This window comes from Lepus europaeus, chromosome 3, assembly GCF_033115175.1.
Source record: "Lepus europaeus isolate LE1 chromosome 3, mLepTim1.pri, whole genome shotgun sequence".
In the NCBI taxonomy this organism is placed as follows: domain Eukaryota; kingdom Metazoa; phylum Chordata; class Mammalia; order Lagomorpha; family Leporidae; genus Lepus; species Lepus europaeus.
The window spans coordinates 31,809,063-31,810,579 of NC_084829.1; the positions used below are offsets into that span (position 1 = coordinate 31,809,063).

Here is a 1,517-nt window from a genome sequence, read left to right on the forward strand (position 1 = left end):
TTCTGGTGTCTGCCTCTCCAGCTGTGCGTCTTCCCTGCCACGGGCTCTCTGTTCCTGCCACCTTCCTGTCTGTCTCTTTCTCTTTCTCGCTCCCTCTGCTCACCTCGGGGCTCCCCTGCCCGCATCTCCTCCTCTTCTCTCCCTGTCGCCCTGTCGCTGGGGCGGCTGTCTCGGTGGGCGGGTGGGCGGGCGGCCGGGCGGGAGGTCCCTCTTCCGCTGCGTGCCCCGCCCCACTCACCGGCTCTCACTCCGGGGCGCACGCTCTCTTTCTCTCTCTCTCCCTGCAGGTTCTCCCCATGACACCACCTGGACGTCTCTACCTCCCCCTCCTTCTGGGGCTGCTGCTGGCCCCGCCGCCGCCTGGGGCCCAGGTGAGGCCGCAGGAGCATGGGGAGCTGCCGGGTGCGCCCAACCTTGAGCCTCGCAGCTCCCCTCAACTCTGTTCTCCCCTAGGGGCTCCCTGGGGCGGAGTTCCCGCCCTCAGCTGCCCGGAATGCCCAGCAGCGCCTTCAGAAACATTTCGGCCACAGCACCCTCAAACCTGCTGCGCACCTCGTTGGTAAACACCCACCGGGCCCCAGACACACAGCCCCTGGCTCTCCTGCTACAGCCCCACCAGGGTCCCAAGTACAACCCACACCCCTCCTTCAAGTCCCCCCCCCAGCACCTCCCCAGCCCTGACCTGGAGCTCAGCTGTCTGGTGCCTGCTCCCTCAGGGAAAGAGACTCTGACCTTGCCCTTCCCTGCCCACCCCAGGAGACCCCAGCACGCAGGACTCGCTGCGCTGGAGAGCGAACACGGATCGGGCCTTCCTCCGCCACGGCTTCTCCCTGAGCAACAATTCCCTGCTGGTGCCCAGCAGTGGGCTCTACTTCGTGTACTCGCAGGTGGTTTTCTCTGGGGAAGGCTGCTCCCCCAAGGCCGTGCCCATGCCTCTCTACCTGGCTCACGAGGTCCAGCTCTTCTCCTCCCAGTACTCCTTCCATGTGCCTCTCCTCAGCGCCCAGAAGTCCGTGTGCCCAGGACCGCAGGGACCCTGGGTGCGCTCTGTGTACCAGGGGGCCGTGTTCCTGCTCACCCAGGGAGACCAGCTGTCCACCCACACAGATGGCATCGCCCACCTGCTCCTCAGCCCCAGTAGTGTCTTCTTTGGAGCCTTTGCTCTGTAGACCTTAGAAAAATCCAGAAAGAAAAAAAATGGGCTTCAAGGCCTTCTCCCCATTTTGACTCCATTCTGACTGTTTCAAGGATCACCACCACCTCTCCTTGGACCATTCCAACAGTCTCAAGTCTCCCCCACTCAAGTCACCTGGAACCTTCAAAGAAGGAATTCTAGGTCCCCCAGGGGACCGCACCTCCCTGAACCCAGGATTTCACACCTGCCTAGAAATTCCCAGCACGGAGCTGTCCTGCTGTTCCCCACCGTCTAGGTGGGGCCTGCGTCTGGACCTGGACCGGGACACAGGGCAGCTTGGGAGGAAGACTGGAGGCAGGGAAGGGGGACTATTTATGAAGGG

At 63.2% G+C, this 1,517-nt stretch overlaps 1 protein-coding gene across 1 annotated transcript; it reads left to right on the top strand.

Moving 5' to 3' along the window:
• The first annotated feature begins 296 nt into the window (after nt 1-296).
• On the top strand, nt 297-1,169 carry LTA (lymphotoxin alpha). The gene is made up of 3 exons (XM_062187402.1): nt 297-371; nt 454-559; nt 757-1,169. Exons 1-3 carry the CDS (start codon nt 297-299, stop codon nt 1,167-1,169), a joined length of 594 nt encoding a protein of 197 aa, XP_062043386.1.
• Nucleotides 1,170-1,517: the final 348 nt, after the last annotated feature.